This window comes from Achroia grisella, unplaced genomic scaffold, assembly GCF_030625045.1.
Source record: "Achroia grisella isolate CSIRO2021 unplaced genomic scaffold, CSIRO_AGI_Agris_v1 utg58699, whole genome shotgun sequence".
Classification (NCBI taxonomy): domain Eukaryota; kingdom Metazoa; phylum Arthropoda; class Insecta; order Lepidoptera; family Pyralidae; genus Achroia; species Achroia grisella.
In genome coordinates this window covers 1-17,258 of record NW_026712953.1, presented here as the reverse complement: position 1 = coordinate 17,258, position 17,258 = coordinate 1, and the positions used below count along the sequence as shown (strand labels likewise).

The window sequence follows — 17,258 nt, the reverse complement described above, 5'->3', positions numbered from 1 at the left end:
TCGCCGAAATGGAGGAGCGGATTTCGGCGAAGCGAACGCGGCCGCAAAAGGCCGCCAAGAGTACGCCTACTGCCGGATCATCCGGTGCAGCGGCTGACAGGGTTCGAGAGCCCAGTGGAGGACATGCCTCACAACCGTCGACGTCTGGAGCGAACAAGGAGGGCTGGGCGACGGTTGTGAGGCGTGGGAAGCGCAAAGGTGCTGGCGCAAGCCAGGCGGGTCCCACCAGCGCGCGACCAACGAAGGCGCCAAGCGGCGGCCACAAGGAGCAACCGCAGCGGAAGCCTTCCGCGCGGAAAGTGAAAGCGCGTCCCCCTCGGTCATCGGCGGTCGTCCTGACCATGAGGCCGGGAGCCGAGGAGCGGGGCGTCACCTACGGGTCGGTGCTAACCGAGGCGAAGGCCAAGATCTCCTTGGCCCAGCTCGGTATCACCGACCTGAGGTTCCGCGTGGGAAGGACCGGAGCCCGTATTCTTGAAATACCCGGTACCAACACAGGGGAGGCGGCGGACGCGTTGGCCGCCAGGATCGAGGAGGTCCTGTCCGAGGACGTCGTCCGGGTCTCCAGGCCAGTTAAGTCGGCCGAGCTGAGAATCGGAGACCTGGATGACTCGACACTGGTGGCTGACGTGATCGTCGCTGTTATGCGCGAGGGGGGTTGCCTGGAGTCCTCGGTGAAAACCGGGGAAATCCGGCGCAACTCCCAGGGTACGGGCTCCGTGTGGGTGCGGTGCCCTGTGGCTGCCGCCAAGAAGTTGGCCGAGGCCGGCCGGCTACGGATAGGGTGGGTGATGGCGCGGGTACAGTCGCTGGACCCGCGTCCTCAGCGGTGTTATCGGTGCCTGCTTACAGGCCATGTGGGCATCCGATGCACCGCCGGGGAAGACAGCAGCGGAATCTGTTTCCGCTGCAGCGAGCCCGGCCACAAGGCCGCACGGTGCGCCGCGCCATCACCGCACTGTCGGTACTGTGCCGCGGCGGGTCGGAATTCCGACCATAGAGTGGGCGTCACGAACATGTGTCGCCCGCCAAAGGCCCGAGCCGCGGCACGGGCCACAGGTGGGGGGGGGGAGTCGATGGACACTTGAGTAAAATCAGGTGTGCATCGACTCCAAAATTGACCCTAGGGTGGAGGATTGTTAGGGCAATCCGAAGCTCGCCGGGGAGGTTTTAGGGTCTGGAGGTGGCGTGCAGAGACTGTTCCCTGCACGCCTAGATGGAGGTCCCTTCGATGGGAACCATGCCGGTGGTCTTGGTGAATGCTTTTGCGTATCCCATGGCCACGGCGATTATGTCGAGGAGGAACAGTCGTCAGGTTTTTAGCAGGTAGGAGTCCGGCAGTATCCATTCTTCCCTAAGGGAATGGTTCTCCATGATGGATTTTCCTGACGTGAAAAAAAAAAAAAAAAAAAAAAAAAAAAAAAAAAAAAAGGTTAGGTTAGGTTGGGGCGTGTGGTCGGGCAACCTCCTAGTATGGGCCTGCCATTGGGAGGCTTCCCCATCCTCGTGGATACGTCCGCGGGGAACGGTGGCCGAGCAATGGTTTGGTTCTGGTACGCCCCGGGCGGGATAGTAGACGTTCCTTCGGGATACTGCTACTATGTCGGCCAGTAGCCCGGCGAGTAGGGGGTGGGCGCTGTTTAACGGCGCCCGTCCAATTATGGTGGCGTGCCACCTAGGCCGATTTCGGCGAGAGGGCGACGCGAGCGGCTAGGACAATGGGTCCTGACCCCAACCGGGACCCGTCCAGGCCGTGAGCGAAGCATTCGGGTCGGGTCCGGTGGTGCTTTGCGCATAGCCGGACTGACTCACACCGCAAACTTGCACTGGGTGTTGATGACAGGAGGTCGTCCACCTAGTGTGAGAGCGGGGGCCCTGGGTTCGCCCGGGGCTGCGAGGAGCCAACCTCTATAAAAAACCGCTCGCGGTCGGCGTCAGAGTTGATGAGGAGGACGGAGTTGCGGGCAGGAGTGCCCGTAGACGACGGAGTTATCTCTGGCGAAGACTACGAGTGTACCTTCATACCGTAAACTTGCACTGGGTGTGATGACAGGAGGTCGTCCGCCCGGTGTGGGAGCGGGGGCCCTGGGTTCGCTCGGGGCTGCGAGGAGACAACCTCTATAAAAAACCTCTCGCGGTCGGAGTCAGAGTCATGAGGAGGACGGAGTTGCGGGCAGGAGTGCCCGTAGACGACGGAGTTGTCTCTGGCGAAGACTGCGAGTGTATCTTCATACCGTAAACTTGCACTGGGTGTGATGACAGTGGTCGTACGCCCAGTGTGAGAACGGGGGCCCTGGGTTCGCCCGGGGCTGCGAGGAGACAACCTCTATAAAAAACCTCTGGCGGTCGGCGCGGCTGTCGACGAGGAGGACGTCGTCCGGGCGAGGAGCGCCCGCAGACGACGGAGTCGACGCGGCGTGAGAAGACAGCGGGAGGATCGTTGCTAGGCGTCTTCGGACGCTGGGCAACACTCGAGGAGGCAACACTACCGGCGCCTACGGTTTAACCGTGTGGCGCGGTAGTGCTTACGGAGGATACGGTCCCGGAGGCGCATCGCGAATCTGGGTAAGTATTCACGAGTAGGCAGCTCCCGATTTTAACATGTTAAGATCGGGAGTCCTATCTGCGGAGGACATCCCCGGGCTGCGCCTTGGTGCGGCTTGGTGGGCAGACTGCTGACGGCGCAGGGAGCACGTCGCCGAAGGTAAGTATGCGTGTGTCGCCCCGACCCGTCGGGGCACCGGGCGGAGCGGTGCCTTCAGGACCGCTTCCGTCCGGGGGGAAGGCTATACGCGGTCGCGGCTGCGGTGCGCTTCTAGCGCAACGCAGCGGCGATCGCGGCCTTTGCGTGGGGGGCGGAAGGTGTATTTTCACCCGAAGCCCCAACTTGGACACTCGGAGCGGAGGATGTAGGGGCATCCGAAGTTCCCAGGAGGCGAGTGATCCGTGGAGTGTGGGCGTGGAGTGGTCCCCGCGCCCAACTTCGGCGGCTCCTTCACTGGAGACCCGCGGCCGGAGTGCGGTTGAATGCAAATGCGAACCCGCACGAAGGCATCTTTCGTGGTATTTGGAGGAACACCGAGGGGTTTTGGTGGGTCGGATTCGTCCAGTCCCACAGTATTCGTCCGCTCCCCTTCATAAAGGCGGACGTTTCGGTATTGAAACCTTTCCCCTCGTTAAAAAAAAAAAAAAAAAAAAAAAAAAAAAAAAAAAAAAAAAAAAAAAAGGTTAGGTTAGGTTAGGTTAGGTTAGGTTAGGTTAGGTTAGGTTAGGTTAGGTTAGGTTAGGTTAGGTTAGGTTAGGTTAGGTTAGGTTAGGTTGGGGCGTGGGTCGGGCAACCTCCTAGTATGGGCCTGCCATTGGGAGGCTTCCCCATCCTCGTGGATACGTCCGCGGGGAACGGTGGCCGAGCAATGGTTTGGTTCTGGTACGCCCCGGGCGGGATAGTAGTCGTTCCTTCGGGATACGGCTACTATGTCGGCCAGTAGCCCGGCGAGTAGGGGGTGGACAACACCATCGTCCACCCAGGGAGAGGTGTCGACAGTTCGCGGGTTCCCATACCTCGGGTTAGCCGAGGAGACCGGAGCTCCGAATGGTTCGTCGAGTGGGGTGTGAGTGTCATCTCTGGCACATCTCCACCTTGTACATAACTGTACATAGACTGTGTTGTCCCTATTTGTTAAATTAATGTGTTTGTTAAATAGTGTTTGTCCGTCGTCGTTGGCATCGTTCGTGTTGTTTTCTGTCGACATTTTATGTCGTCGTCTACTTCCGTTCCTAGTCCTCGTCGACACCGTTGTGTTTTCGTCGTCGCCGTCTGGCGCCGTCGATTGTTCCCTCCTCTTCATGCCCTCTACAAGTTAGAGGGACATCGTTGAGTGAGACATGGTCGGGCCTGGCGGGTGCTTCACTGCGCAGCCGGGCAGGCACAATCGTGCCCCCGATCGCAAACCGTAACCCTGACGCTAGGTGTTGATGTCATGTCTATCAGCCTAGTTAGTCAGGAACGGGGGCCTTGGCTTAACCGCCCGGGCCGCGAGGAGACAACCTCTTTAAAAAATTCGTCCACTCTAAGGTCTACGTGCCGAGAGAGTGCCTAGTGGTGGCAGGGGCGTTAAACCTGTCGCTAGCGTAAAACCCGGGAGCACCTGTCGCCCTCCCGGCGTATAAGACCGTAGGTAGTAGCAGGGGGCCACGCTGCCTACGCAACCTATCCCCCACGCTCGTGGGAACAATATGGAAAAAGTAAAAACAACAAAACATCAGATGTTAGAGGAGGATTCGGATGATTCCGAGTCAAGTTTGGTGTCGGCTCGCTCAGAACCGGAATCGCCGATACATGATTCGCAGCCAAATAAGACCAGGCCGCTGCGTAGAGCGAGAGGTAGACCCCCAACAACCGGGGACTATGTAGGGTTGGCAAGGGCAAAAAAAGAACTGGCAGAGGTCCAACGCCAAATGCTTCAGAACGAAGCGGAGAAGGAGCTGCTGGCGGAGACAAGGGCGGCCAGGCTGAGCAAGGTAACATTAGATGGGGGAAACACCAACCCCGACGATGTGACGGTGGAAGCCCTGCAGAGGCAGGTGCTACAAAACATACAGGTGGTGCTCAGCGTGGCCTCTAAGTCAAAAAACCTGAAGGGCACTTTTGTCAATGCCCTGAAGGAGTCGGCGGCCTCTATAAGTGAAGCGGCCCAGGTCCTGGCCAAAAGAACGGTCAATGAGGAGAACGAACACCTAAAGACTATTAATTCCCGTCTCGAGAATGAGGTGCAAGTTCTCCGCAAACAGCTCGAGGACCTAAGAACTGAAGTCGCCCAATTGAAAGCGGAGAATGAGCGTACCTCCCAAGCGCTGCAAACTCAGACCCGGCAGACGAGCTCAAGCGGGTCTGATGACCTTAAACGCACGATTGCGGACGAGGTCATCCGAGTTATGCAGCTCAGGTTCGACGCTTGGGAGGCAAGACGGCCCCCCATCAGGCAGTCGACGGCAGAAGTCAGAGTGGTAGAGGCTGAAATGATCCCGGCGCCGATGGATCCTGGGACTCATCCCGAAACATCGGAACCATCCGCTACATCTGCCTCTGCGCCTGCAGCAAAGAAGAACAGGGCTAAGAAGACCAAGAAGGGGAAAAAGGTGGCCCAACCGGAGCCGGCTGCCTCAACGAAACCTGGCCCGGGAACCGGATCGCAGAAATCCGCCCCTACAGGCAACAAGTGGGCGACCGTAGTGAAGAAAAACGGACGCATCACGGTCCAACCTGAGACCAAAGCGGGCCCATCCGGCGGGCAATCCAAGAAGGCTGGCGGGTCCCAGAAGAAGAAGGGGGTTCCGTCCCCCAGTAAACTTCGGGCTCCTCGCTCTGCGGCGGTAATACTCGCCCTCTCAACAGAAGCAGGAAACTCAGGGGCAAGCTATGCCGACATTCTCAGGGAGGCCAAATCCAAAATTGACCTCCCATCTCTGGGAATTACGGAGGTGCGGTTTAAATCCGCCGCAACAGGGGCCAGGATCTTGGAAATTCCTGGCTCCGAGAGCGGGGGAAAAGCGGATGCCCTTGCAGCGAGGCTCCGCGAAGTTCTGGGGGACAATCCCGTACAGGTCTCCAGGCCCACTAAATCAGCAGAAATGCGAATCATGGGCCTGGACGACTCTGTTACAACAGAGGACGTGGTAGAGGCGGTCGCCAGGGATGGACAATGCAGACCCGAGGACGTGAAAACAGGAGAAATTCGCGTTAACGCCTCGGGTCTCGGCACTTGCTGGGTGCGGGCTCCCATCCTGGTGATAAAGAAAATCACCACGGCAGCCCGCATCCGCATTGGCTGGGTGTCGGCCCCCGCGGAGCTCCTCAAGCAGAGGCCGCTACGCTGCTACAAGTGCCTCCAAAACGGGCACGTAAGAACTCGGTGCCCGCACGAGGGGGACCGTAGCGGCCTTTGCTACCGGTGCAGCAAGCCAGGTCATAAGGCTGCTGACTGCACTGCTGCACCGGGGTGTGCGATCTGCTCCGAAGCAGGAAAACCGGCGGGCCACTGGCTGGGGAGCAAAAGTTGCTCCTCACGGAAGCAGATCGCTAAGAAGGGGCCGGCACCCGCACCTCCTGCGACCGCCGCCGCCGTAACCACTAATAGTTACGCAGGGTTGGAAGAGGAGACGGCCGCTTAATGGCTCCCAGATCCCTCCGTCTCCTTCAGGCAAACGCGAACCACGCAGCCGCAGCTCAGGATCTTCTCCTCCAGAGTGCGGCTGAGTGGCTCGTGGATCTGGTCGTAGTCGCCGAACCATACAGAGTTCCGTCATCTGTAAATTGGTTCGGCGACTCCGACGGCCTGGTTGCCGTCATCAGAGTCGGGGGGAGTTCTGCCTCCCCTCCCTGTTCGCCCCTTTTCAGGGGCCGGGGCTACATAGCTGTGAGTTGGGGGGAAATCGTCGTCGTCGGAGTGTACTTCTCTCCCAACAGGACCGTCGCCGAATTCGAACAGTATCTGAACGGGCTGGCCACCGTTATAAGTGTCCACACGGCCCGTTCAGTGCTCGTCATGGGGGACCTCAATGCCAAATCCACGGCTTGGGGTTCCCCCAGTACTAGTGCGCGAGGCGCGGTCCTGGAGGATTGGGCGGTGGCGTCCGATCTCGCAGTTTTAAATGTGGGGTCGGTCGCCACATGCGTGCGATGGCAGGGGGAATCTATAGTGGATGTCTCCCTTGCCACTCCATCCATCGCACGTCGGGTGCAGAGCTGGCAGGTGATGGACGAGGTGGAGACCCTGTCGGACCATCGTTATATCAGGTTCGACATTCTCCCCCCGTCCGGAGCTCCGCACCCGGATCGCCCGGAGAGAAACGCTCCGACGTTCCCCAAATGGGCACTGAAGCGTCTCAATAGAGACTTGCTGGTGGAGGCTTCTATAGTGCAGGCCTGGTCACCATCTCCATCCAGGCCTGTGGAGGTAGAGGAGGAAGCTAATTGGCTCGGGGAAGCCATGGCCCGCATCTGTGATGCGGCCATGCCCCGTGCCCGCCCTCCCCCTCCGAGACGTCAAGTGTACTGGTGGTCCGAAGAGATAGCGGCCATGCGAGTTGAAAGCATGGCCGCTAGACGCCAGTACACTAGGCACCGCCGTCTCAGGCGGGGCCGCGACGCCGCTATAGAAGCTGAGCTGCACGCGCAATACACGCAGAAGAAGAAGACGCTGCAGCTCGCCATCAGCAGGGCCAAAGAGAGAGCCAAGGAGGAACTCCTGGAGACTCTCAACAAAGATCCATGGGGGCGCCCATACAGGAGCGTAAGGGGCAAACTACGCCCCTGGACGCCCCCCGTGGCAGAGAGCCTCCAGCCCCAGCAATTGGAGGGGGTGTTGACAGCTCTATTCCCAGAGCAGCCGGAGTTCACACCCCCTCCAATGGGGCCGCGCGGTCGTCATGACGACGGCGGTCCCGTAGATGCTGGGGTGCCGGTAATAACGACGGCGGAGTTCTCCACGGCCGTGGACAGGCTCCGGGGCAAAAACACCGCCCCGGGACCCGATGGTGTTCCCGGCCTCGCTCTCTACTTGGCCCTTGGTGCCCTTGGGGACCGACTCCATAGCCTCTTCAATGAGTGCATGGAGTCGGGACGATTTCCCAATAAATGGAAAACGGGCAGGGTAGTCCTGCTCCGTAAGGAGGGACGCCCCGTAGATTCCATCTCTCCCTCGGCGTTCCGCCCGATTGTACTCCTTGACGAGGTCGGCAAACTATTTGAGAGGGTTATAGTGAGCCGCCTCGTCAAGCACCTGGTCGAGGTGGGTCCCGATCTTTCCCCGAACCAGTTTGGTTTCCGAGAGGGCCGGTCCACAATAGATGCGATCGCGCAAGTCCGTGCCCTCTCGGAGAATGTGGTTTCCAAAGGGGGGGTGTTGTTGGCGGTATCCTTGGATATCAAAAATGCCTTCAACACCCTCCCCTTCGAGTGTATAAGGGAGGCACTAAAACATCATAGAGTGCCTCCCTACCTGAGGGACGTGATCGGGGCCTACCTTCAAGAGCGGAAGGTGGTGTGCATCGGGCGGAATGGCGCGATGGTAGAGAGGGAGATGCAGCGCGGTGTTCCACAGGGATCGGTTCTGGGTCCGGTCCTGTGGAACATCGGCTACGATTGGAATCTGCGGGGCGCTCTGCTCCGGGGTACCAGCGTCGTATGTTACGCGGACGACACGCTGGTCACCTCTCGGGGCCAGGACTACCGGGAGGCTGCCCGGTTGGCTACCGCCAGTGTGACGCAAGTTGTCGGCAGAATAAGGAGATTGGGGCTCGAGGTGGCGCTCGACAAGACGGAGGTCCTGTGTTTTCATGGGCCCCGTAGAGCGCCGCCGCCAGGAGCCCGTCTCGTGGTCAGCGGCCACAGTCTGGAGGTCAGGCCGTACATCAGGTACCTCGGGCTTGACCTCGACAGTCGCTGGGATTTCCGGTTCCACTTCAGGAACCTGGCTCCTCGTCTTATGGCGACGGCCGGCGCTCTAAGCTGGTTGTTGCCCAATATCGGGGGGCCGGGTGGCAATTGCCGCCGTCTCTACCTGAATGTGGTGCAGTCGATGGCCCTATACGGGGCCCCCATTTGGCATGGGGCCCTGTCCAGGGAAAACACAGCCACGCTCCTGCGTCCGCAGCGAGCGATGGCTGTGAGGGCCATCCGAGGGTACCGCACCATCTCGGGTGAGGCGGCGTGCTTGCTTGCGGGCTCTCCGCCCTGGGACTTAGAGGCAGAATCCCGCGCGTCTCTATATCACTGGCGCGCGGAGGCCAAGGCCCAGGGAGGAGAGCCTTCTGGAGTGGAAATCGCGGAACGGAAATCCCATCTTCGGCGAGTCCTCAGGGAGAAATGGCAGCAGAGGCTGGCATATCCTACGGCTGGCCTGAGGACCGTCGAAGCTGTCCGTCCCGTACTGAAGAAGTGGATGGGCAGGCGGCGTGGACCGCTGACCTACCGACTTACACAGGTGCTGTCCGGACATGGCTGTTTCGGGCGGTACCTGTGTAACGTCGCGAGAAGAGAGCCGACAACTTGCTGCCACCAGTGTGGATGCGACCAGGACACGGCGCAGCACGTGCTGGAGGAGTGCCCTGCTTTTGCAGAGGAGCGCCGCGTCTTGGTCGCGGATGTGGGGGACGACCTCTCGCTGCCGAATGTAGTTCGGGAAATGGTCAGGAGCGAGAGGTCGTGGCTGGCAATGGTGGCCTTCTGCGAAGCAGTGATGTCGCAGAAGGAGGCGGCGGAGAGGGAACGTGAGAACGACCCATCCGCCCCAGTGATCCGCCGCCGGAGGACCAGGCGTAGACGTCGGGACGAGCCCAACTCCGTCCTGACTCTACCCCCCACAGGGGCCGGGGCGATGCCTTGAGGGAGGCGTTGCCCCATAGCCAGGCCCCTGGAGGTGCGCGCGTGTACCCACGCGCCTCCAAGAGTAGGTAGGGTGCGTCCAGAGCACCCTAACCAGAGAGAGGGGGCCCGTCCTACAACATCTACAGGACGGGCCATGCCGCCGGGGTCAGGGTGGAATGCAAATGCGAACCCCTGTCCTCGGCTCAAAGGCACCTCGAGGTATACCGTGTGGTTTTTAGTGAGTCAAGTCTCACACACCACCTCGCCATCCCTCCGGCGAGGTGACGGTCTTTTGAAGATTTTCCACACGTTAAAAAAAAAAAAAAAAAAAAAAAAAAAAAAAAAAAAAAAAAAAAAAAGGTTAGGTTAGGTTAGGTTAGGTTAGGTTAGGTTAGGTTAGGTTTTTTTTTTTTTTTTATAATTTATCGGAGCCTACCTCCCCACCGCTATTTCAGGGTGGGCCGTCGACTAACTTATAACTACTTACAAGCTAGGGGGATAGGGTGTCCGATCCACAGATCGTCCCGGATGTTAAATTCCAGGTTTTTTATTTTTGGAATTAATTACACACACACGTTTTATTTATTTTACATTTTTTGTCTTAGCCTAGGTTTCACTTATACTATTTTAGGGATACATTTTACAGGGTTCTTATTTCTATTTCTATTTCTATTTTTATTGTTTCATACATTTACTTATTTTATATTTATTTTTATTACACTACATTTCTATTTTATGTTTTTATTTTATTACATTCTATTTTATTTTATATTATTCATTAGTATACCCATTATACTATGTAATATAATTTTACTTTCTATTTTCTTTTGCTACTTTTTCTATTAATAATGTACTGTATTTTATAAATTCCTCTCTTTTCTTTCTATTTCCTATGATTTCCTTATAATTCTCTTCTTTTATTTCTGTGTCTATTTTAATGCTAATTTCATTTCTTAGTGCGCCAAAACGGGGGCAGTGTGATAAGATGTGTTGTATAGTTTGTGGAGTGTCGCTGTCACATGGACACGACGGGTCGTCTCTGAGGTGGAATCGATGCAGATAAGCAGCGAACCCGCCATGCCCTGTGAACAGTTGTGCAGTGTAGCTGTTTTTTGCGATTTTGCCGACAGTTCTGTACGCTTCGGCTGCGCTTGGGAAGAATAATTTTGTAACGGAAGCAGTCTCGCTACACTGGTACCTATTGTCCCACTCCCCAATCGTCCGATCCCGGATCAGACGCTTGGCGAATGAGACAGGGCACCAGTCGTAGTCCGACCTCCTCTTTAACTTCAGGGCTGCATCCTTGGCCAGATGGTCGGCCCTCTCGTTTCCCTCCCACCCCGCGTGTGCCTTGATCCAATATAAATTTATAATTTTGCCGCTCTCTGAAGATGTTCTATACCTTTCCCTAAATTCTACCGCTAGGGGGTGGGTGGTTGACGGGTTTATCACCGTTTGTATTGCAGCCCTGGAGTCGCTGAGGATGCCGAACGTGGTTGCAGGATGTTCCGAGATTAGCCCCATGGCTCGGCTCAGAGCCAGGAGCTCCGCCTGGTATACTGTGCAGTGTGCCGAGAGAGCAAGTTTGAGGGCCTTGGTTTCGGCCGCTCTGTTCCACACTGACAGAGCTGCACCGACCCGGCCCTCAATCTTGCTCCCATCGGTGAAGACTCTAATTTCGTGGTGTTCTCTGACTTCTTGGTATTTTGCGTCGTCTACCAGGTCCTGGAACTCCAGCCTCCTTTGCCTTGCCGGATGGGGCTTTTCAACTGCAGGCGTCATTCGCTCGACCTCTCTGTCCCCCACCAGGTCGCCGGGCTCGCCCCTCTTCGCCTCGTACAGCGAGGCGACTTCGCGTATGCGAAGGTCGAGAGGGAGGAGTCCGGATAAGACCAGGGCGGAGTCCAGAGAGACCGTGCGGTACGCCCTGCAAATTTTTTGGGCGAAGCCCCTCTGCACCACGTTCAGCTGCTTCCGAAATTCCAGCTTGGAGACCGAGGGGGCCCAAGCGCTTGCCGCATACAGAACTATCGGCTCCACCGCTGCCGTGTAGATGGTCCTTGTCACTTCTGGGTGCAGACCCCAGCTGACCTTTGCCGCCCTAGCCAACTGTTTGTAAATGGCTATAGCCCTTTTACAAACATCCGCCATATGGGCGTTGAAGGTCAGCCGGTGGTCAATGGTGAGCCCCAGAAGTTTGACCTTGTCTGTCATGCCAATGTCTACCCCTCCCATGCTCAGGCGTGGTGTGTCATATTTCAATTTTCTCGTCATTAATATTGCGCTGGTCTTATGCGGTGCGAATCTTAATTTACTTCTGACACCCCACGCCCGAACATGTTCGAGGGCGGCATTGGCACGACGCTCAATGTCTAAGGCCGTCCACCCATCGAATACGAGCGCGACATCGTCCGCGAACGCCTGGCAGTAGATGCCCTGCTGTTCGAGCTCTCTCAATAGGGGGTCCAGTAGTACATTCCACAAAAGTGGTCCCCCTATTGAGCCCTGCACACATCCCAGCCCTGCCTGCCGGATTGCCCGCGCCCCAGCATACCTCACCTCAACCGTCCTGTCACTCAGGTAGCTGTCGATCGCCCGTCTCAGGTTCACCGGGCACTTTTCCTCAGCCAGTCGGACCCTTATCATCGGCCACCACGCACTGTCGAAGGCGCCCTCTATGTCTAGCGAGATTAACACCGTGATCTTTTTCTCTTCTATTTTTGATCTTATATATTTCATTAACTTATAGAGGGCGTCTTCGGCACTGCGCTGTGGCATGAATCCGAACTGACGAGTACTAAACCTCGGCAGTAGGTGATACCTGAGCCGAGCGACCAGCATCTTCTCGTACACCTTCCCCAGAACCGGTAACAGTCCTATAGGCCTGTACGACTTGGGGTCGGTGTACGAGCTTTTGCCTGGCTTCCTGAGGACAATGACGGTTGCCTCCTTCCATCTTCTGGGGAAATACTGGAGCGCGAGACACCTATTCAGCAGGGCCAGGAAGTATACCGGGTTACCACCAATCGCTCCCGAACAGATGTCGGCCGTAAACCCATCTGCACCGGGGGCCTTTTTCGGATTGAAAGACTCCACCGTAGACTCCAATTCGAGCATGGTGAAGGGGGGGTCATACCCATCTCCTTCCTCTCCGTTAACCTCATCCGCTTTCCTTCTCACCTCCTCATGATCCTCATTCTCCTTTTCCCTGCTGTCCTCTGGGTAAAACCTTCGGGCAATGAGGTCCGCTGATCTTTGTGCGTCCAATTTTTTCCCCCCCTCCTCCAGCATGACATCCTCCTCCCTGCCCCTTGTCCTTCCTATCACCCTGTATATCCCTTCCCACATACCTTCCCTGTCCTGCTTCCCGCAGAATCCCCTCCAACTCTCGACCTGTGCTTGTTTTACGGCTTCCTGATATTTTTTATTCTGTTCTAGGTAGAGAGCCACTACAGCAGCCCTCTGCGCCGGCTGCGCGTTCCTGATGCGGCGCCTCCGGGTGACGACCTCACGCTTCATCTTCGTGAGATCGTCCGTCCACCACGGTATGGTAAGTGTTTCTGTATTTTTCTTGTATGGTATTGTCTGTCTGCAGGTGAGTGTAATTGCCTCTGTGTATTTTTCAATCGTGTGTTCGAGTTGTGAGTGTTGTGTTACTGTTTCGAGTTTCTGTGGTGTTAAGTGTGTGTCTTGCATAATTTGGGCCAATTTCTCACGAAATTGGCTCCAATTTGCTTTCTTTGTGTTGTATATGCGCGTGGTTCGTGTTATTTCTGTTCCTTTTGACTTTGTAATGTGTACGTGAAATGTAATACCGTTGTGGTCCGAACTGGTTAGAGAATCATCGACTCTCCAACCAGTCACCAGGCCGAGCGCCCCATCAGTACACGCCGTCACGTCTACGTGGCTACTGTAGTGTCTCCCCCCGCCATGTGTCGAAAGTTGGAGCGGATCCCACGTTCAGCACGTTCATGCCGGACTCGCAGATTAGCCCGCGCATCAGTTCGCCTCTTCGGTCTTCCCGAGGGCTGCCCCACCAGATGCTCTTCGCGTTCGCATCGCCACCGATGATCAGCCTGTTGGCCCCGACCCCTCTCTGATTTTCTCTAGCTGCCCCAGGTATGGCTCTATGGGTTGGTCCGGTTCAAAGTAGTAGGACGCAAACGTCATCCCCCAGCTTCCCGAGCGGACGGTCACCACCGTGATGTTTTTGGTGGTGTATTCAGGATGTTGGGTGATATGAAGGCCTCCATCGAAAACCATGATGGCGGCCTTCACATCACCTCCGTCCGCTCCGGAAGACTGATAGACTCTGACGCCCCTGCGTCCCGCTACTTTCCCTTTTCCTCCCACATAGGGCTCCTGGAGCAGAGCTATTGAAACTCCCCGGTCGGCGGCTTCCATAAGCAGCTCTCCGGTGGCGATCTTACTGCGTTGTAAATTTACTTGGAGCACCTGGTGTTTTCGGGCGTTCCCCGGGGCAACTTTAGCAGTATGCTACTGATGCCCGGGCCAGCGAGTCCCATCTCCTACGCACAGGGCACTCATCATTGAATGCCGTGTGGCCCGTGTCCTCAGCCTTGGATCGGTGGCAATTTATGCAGCTGGGTGTCGCCCCCGCCCTCCAGTCAGGGCACTCGTTCTTCTGGTGCAGTCCCCCGCAATAGCTGCACAGGTCCGCGTGTTCTTTGCAGAACCGCTTACTGTGCCCATAGGCTAAGCACCTGGTACACTGCACCAGGGGGGATTGATCGTCTACCCGGACCCTTTGCAGGTCGATACGGAGACGATCTTCCTCGAGTGCCCTCTTCCAGACGGCGGGTGAGACCTCCAGTACAATATGTGTGGTGTGCTGGTTCCTTGCCCTCTTCCTATATTTGACCGCTACTCTGTCCTCCTCCTTTCCGAGGCCGCGAAAAACAGCCCCGTTCTGGTTTCTGAGCGCTTTTAGCACATCCGCGTCTGAGTGCACTTTTAGCACGTCTCTGAGAACCAGAAGGGGGTCTCTGTTCTTCACGTCCTCGACGACCAGTCCCTTCCCTGCACTCCTCAGCCTTTCCCTGATCTTCGCCTTGTCCGCTTCCCCAGCACACCCCACAATCACCTTCCGATCCTTGGCCTTCCTGACACGCTCCACACGGACCCAACCCTCCTTTGCATCGACCGTCTCCCTGATCTTTTCCAGGACTACCTCCGCTGAGTCCTCTTCGTCCTTTGAGGCGACGACCACCGAGTGTAAGGTTTTCCTCTCCTCTGTGCGTCTTCCTTTCCCAGTGGCTGTCGCCTCGGCGTACGTCGCATGCATTGCCCTTGCTTCCTGTTCTTTCTCTCTACTCTCTTTTGCTTCTCTCTGTATCTCTTCCATCCTTTCTGCATTTTCCCTTAGTATTCTGTTGTTTTCTCTTATCCCGTCCATAATTTCTTCCATTTTCTTCTCTATTTCTCCTTTCTCCTTATTCTTCTCTTCTTCTTCCTTGTTCTTCTCGGCTTCCTTCTCCTTTTCCGGTGATGTCCCCTTCTCCTTTCTTCTTTCTACCTTTAGCTTTTCTAGTTCCGCTTCTGACTCCTTTACTAGCCTGTACAGCTTTTCCACCTGAGCCGCGGTGTCGTCTTTGAGGTCTCGGCGGAGGTTTTTGAACAGGGCCAAGTTGGATTTCGCCTTGTTGTTGCATAGGCGTGCCTCCTCTGTCCTGCTTTTTGTTGCAGATTTTGGGGCAATTTTCGCCTCGATCTCCCCGATGCTGCGCCGTACGCTGGTATTGGCTGCCGGCTCTGGTGGTGTGGCTGCACTCGCTCTCCTTGGAATCCTCGGCGGAGTCCTCAGCCCGAACATGGTGTGGACGGTGTGTTGTGTGTGTGTAATTTGTTTTAGGTCCTCCGTGGACGGTGTGTGTGTATACTTAGTGCCTGTAAAGAGGGTCACTAAGTATATGTTCTCCGCTTTGGGCGTCAATAGGTGGTAAATGTTACGGTGCAATTATTCGTTTTACCTAACTACCTACTATTACTTTGTATATATACAGTACCTGTATAGGGGGTATTGTGTATATACTAGTCAATTCCTATATCCGTCAATTGTCAATATATAGAAGAAGTAGCAAAATCTACTCTAGTACAGTTCCGGTTTTATTCTACTTACTCTATTTTACAATTTTTATTTTCCTAATTATATGTTTTATTTATACAATTTGTACTATTCTACTCTGTTTGTTGCGTTTGATTGTTTACTATTTATTATGTCAATATTTTACAGTTTTAAATGGGTTTTCCTAATTATTTCTATTTTAGTTTTACAATTTTAGTATGAATTGGGTGTATATTATGGGTGAATAATAAAGCCGTAGTATACAATTTTTGGTTTATCTTAATTTATCTTATATTTAAATCTTATCAAACTATATGTTATGGTTAAACCGGGATTCTGTCAGGTGGCCTATGGGGGTTGGGTCTTAGGGTTTGAGGGGAATAATTTTAAAAAAGGGGGGTGTGGTGTTTTATGGGGGTTGGGGGAATAAGTGGTATAATATTATGGGTACTTGGGATTTAGTGGGATTATGTTGGGGTAGTTTATTAGGGCTTTCTATGCTGATTAAAACGAGCTGTCACACGTTGACGTGCGATCAGCCGTTTAAGAGATAATTATAGGGGGGGGGGGGGGGGTAGGGGGATTTATGGGGGGAGTGGGGTGGGGTATGCTGATTAACCGCGCTGTCACACGTTAACGTGCGATCAGCCGCTTAGGAAATAATTATAGGGGGAGTAGGGGGTTTTATGGGGGGTGGGGTGGGGTATGTGGTATATTTTTATGGGTACTTGGGATGTTTCAGTAATTATTTATAGGATTAAAACGAGGTGTCAATAATTTTTAGAAGGGGGGGGGGGGGTTTCAGGGGGTGAAATTATAGGGGTTGGGATTTAGGGTTTGAGGGGAAATCAGTTTCACTTTAAAAAATTTTCAAAAAATTTTTTGAAAAACTTTTGATTTTTCAAAAAATATTTTTGAGCTATTGGGATTTTGTTGGGGTAATTTATTAGGACTTTTTATGCTGATTAAAACGAGCTGTCACACGTCAACGTGCGATCTGCCGCTTGGGAGATAATTATAGGGGGGGTGGGGGGTTTTATGGGGGGGTGGGGTGGGATAGGTGATATATTTTTATGGGTACTTGGGATATTTCAGTAAATATTTATAGGGGCTAATAATTTTTTGAAGGGGGTTTTCCAGGGGGTGCAATTTTTAGGGGTTGGGACTTAGGGTTTGAGGGGAAATCAGTTTCACTTTAAAAAATTTTCAAAAAATTTTTTGAAAAAATTTTTGATTTTTTCAAAAAAATATTTTTGAGCTATAGGGATGTTTTGGGGTAGTTTATTAGGGCTTTTTATGCTGATTAAAACGAGGTGTCACACAATGATGTGCGAACAGTCGTTCCGGAGGTATTTATAGGGGTGGGGGGTTTTATGGGGGGGTGGGGTGGGGTAGGTGATATATTTTTATGGGTACTTAGGATATTTCAGTAAATATTTATAGGGGGCTAATAATTTTTTGAAGGGGGGGTTTTCCAGGGGGTGCAATTTTAGGGGTTGGGACTTAGGGTTTGAGGGGAATTCAGTTTCACTTTTTTAAAAAATTTTCAAAAAATTTTCTGAAAAAAAAAATTTTTTGATTTTTTCAAAAAATATTTTTGAGCTATAGGGATGTTTTTGGGGTAGTTTATTAGGGCTTTTTATGCTGATTAAAACGAGGTGTCACACAATGATGTGCGAACAGTCGTTCCGGGGGTAATTGTAGGGGGGGGGTGGGTTTTATGGGGGGGGTGGGGTGGGGTAGGTGATATATATTTTTATGGGTAATTGGGATATTTCAGTAAATATTTATAAGGGCTAATAATAA

General features: G+C 54.4%; 1 protein-coding gene across 1 annotated transcript; it reads right to left on the bottom strand.

Moving 5' to 3' along the window:
* Positions 1–13,853: 13,853 nt before the first annotated feature.
* LOC131848767 (E3 ubiquitin-protein ligase BRE1A-like) lies at positions 13,854–15,200 on the bottom strand. Its single transcript, XM_059198698.1, has one exon. The coding sequence runs from the start codon at positions 15,198–15,200 to the stop codon at positions 13,854–13,856; it is 1,347 nt and encodes a 448-aa protein (XP_059054681.1).
* Positions 15,201–17,258: the final 2,058 nt, after the last annotated feature.

Excerpts from the sequence above, each read along its gene's own strand:
- LOC131848767 (XM_059198698.1), bottom strand. The coding sequence starts at position 15,200 with ATGTTCGGGCTGAGGACTCCGCCGAGGATTCCAAGGAGAGCGAGTGCA.